The sequence below is a fragment of the Cottoperca gobio genome, chromosome 5, assembly GCF_900634415.1.
Source record: "Cottoperca gobio chromosome 5, fCotGob3.1, whole genome shotgun sequence".
In the NCBI taxonomy this organism is placed as follows: Eukaryota; Metazoa; Chordata; class Actinopteri; order Perciformes; family Bovichtidae; genus Cottoperca; species Cottoperca gobio.
This window is the reverse complement of record NC_041359.1, coordinates 29,508,646-29,511,145: the sequence shown is the minus strand read 5'-3', so window position 1 is coordinate 29,511,145 and position 2,500 is coordinate 29,508,646. Positions and strand designations below refer to the sequence as shown.

Below are 2,500 nucleotides of genomic sequence, written 5' to 3'. Positions count from 1 at the left end.
GAAAATGTTACTGAGGAAATAAATCAAGAGAAGACGAAACATTTTCTCATAGACTTCTATAGAACCAGAGGAATCGTCCCCTGCTGGATGTTACAGAGAAGTATAAACATTTTCTCATAGACTTCTATACACTCTGACTTCTTCCTGTTACAGAGGGTTTTCACTGACTCTCTAACTTTACCATGTTTTAGTTTCCTGTCTACATACACGAGCAGACTGATTATTAAACATTATGTATTATTATATCATTGATGTTTGTTGTAGCACTTCCTCCTGGTTTACAGGCTGCAGACATCAACTACTGTCGTTTAATAGAAACACATCGTAAAGGCTTGGACTGGGTTCACTGACGTGGTGGTGTCGGGTGGTGTGCAGCCAGCGAGTGTGTTTCCATTAGCACTGCGAGGCTGCGGTCGCACTTTTTGCCTCACTTGTCTCTTTCCTCCTCGTCCACTTTGCCTCCATCCATCAATGAATGTTAGTCAGTCAGAGGCTTAGAGCTTCTCTCCTGCAGTCAAAACTTTGGGTTAAATACAGCAGCTCTGTCACAAACACACACACACACACACGGTAAGTACTGAGGTCCATTAACTCAACACACCTTAACCCCCGTCAGTGACTTGTTTCTGTGTATTCAACCTGCAGAAAACAATCTTCTAATAATAATAATAATAATAAATTGTATTTATAAAGCGCCTTTCAAAGCTAAAAGCAATCTCAAGGATCAGCTCTTCATGGATGCTTGAATTTGTTTGTATATATTTCAAGAGCATCTGCAACATTTCTCCACAATTCTCAAAAGTTCTCAAACAAATCCCATTTACACAAGAAAGAAGCTCTGTCCAATGAAATGCAAGGTGGACGGTCGCCTCTGTCGTGGTCCACAGTCCTTGTCGTGAGCAGTTTCATGAAGGAACTATTTTCTTTCTAGCGTATCGCGGCGCAGAAGCGTGCATCTTCTCGAGAGGCTCGTGACGTGAGATGTAAACATTAATGGCTCCTCTGCTGAGCTGTGACATCATCTGCTCAGGAGATCCTCTCGTCCACGAGGAGACGCTTCCTTCTGTGCAGCTTCACGGTTTTAGGCTGTAGTTTGGTCGGGAAATTGCTGTTGAGCTTTTCAAAGTAGTTCCACGACACTGGAGAGAAGGAAGACATCTCAAACACTCGCAACAAAATAATGCAGTTTGATAAATAGAAACAAAAGCTGTATTTCTGAGGTGAACTGTCCCTTTAACCCAACCAAACCATACCCTCACTATTACATCACAGGTCATGTAGCTGACGCTTAATAAGTGCAAACAATCACGAGGATACAAGTCGAGCATTAAGAATCCTGCATCAGCTTCAAACAAGACAAACAGAAGTGGAACATGCAGAAACACTAGAATACAAATTCAACTATTAGCTGCAAATACGCCAAACCAATATAAGTGCCACTAGAATTTAAGTTCAACTTCAACATATCGTAGGTGCAGGTTTTGCAGAAAGTGAAGAAGGTCACGTTCTTGTTTTCTATTTTGTTTCTGCACAAATGAGAGACGTGAACAGACGAAGAGAAATGCAACCAGTTCAAACCAAACTGCTGCTTTTACTCCAAACTCTGTATTTCAGGTGAAACACCCTGAAGACGGATGAAGACGAGTCGTATACGTATCGTGCATGAACACGACAGAGTACATAAGACCGCAGTAAATCATACAGAACACTGGTACTGTGAAACTCTCCACACCGCAGTGTTTTTCACATCTCGAGTTCAGTCTCCCTGAGGCTTCGCCACTTCTCTCGTTCATTCCTGAGAATCTAAAGCTTTTAAAGAGTTCTCCGCAGGAACTCCTGCAGACACGTTCAGGCAACATCTCCTCACACTGGCTCGTTATGGATGAGGACAGACAGATGTCGTCTGGTAATCAACACCTCAACTATTAATTAAGCGTCGTCATCGAGGCCCCCGAGCTTCCATTCAGGCTTTCATGTAGTTTTACACATGCAGGGACTCACACACACACACATGTGCACAGATTAAGACAAAATAGCAAAGAGCAGAGCCTGTGTGCATGTAAGTGTACGACATGTTTGTTTGTGTGTGAGCCATTGAGCAGGGCCAAGTGGAGCAGCTTAATGACATCCTATAGCTCACAGTTAGAGATTTAACAACAACCCTGTCTGACGCTCTCTCTCGCTCTCCTTCAGTAAACCTCTCCAAATTACAAGGGCAGCAGAGAATCGCCCAAAAATAGCCCTCGGCCCGTCCTCTTCCTCCTCTCCTCTTCAGCTTTAAGCTGATTTTACCCAACAGCACTTACAGCATTTCAGAGACACTGTGCAGCGCCGCACATCTCCAGAGCAGTCAACCTTGTAGAAGGTGTAGAAGCAGAAGCTTGTTTTTCCATTGCGATTCTTCTCTACTGGTAAAAAGTGGGTTTAATATGTAACATTAGGGTTTAATATGTTACATTATGGTTTAATATGTAACATTAGGGTTTAATATGTTACATTA

General features: G+C 42.7%; 1 protein-coding gene across 1 annotated transcript in view; it reads left to right on the top strand.

Moving 5' to 3' along the window:
- Window positions 1-993: 993 nt before the first annotated feature.
- The window catches only part of LOC115007823 (probable E3 ubiquitin-protein ligase makorin-2), a 3,373-nt gene continuing 1,866 nt past the window's right edge, over window positions 994-2,500 (top strand). The window contains 1 exon segment of the mRNA XM_029430821.1: window positions 994-1,088. Coding sequence (XP_029286681.1) covers window positions 994-1,088 — 95 coding nt within the window.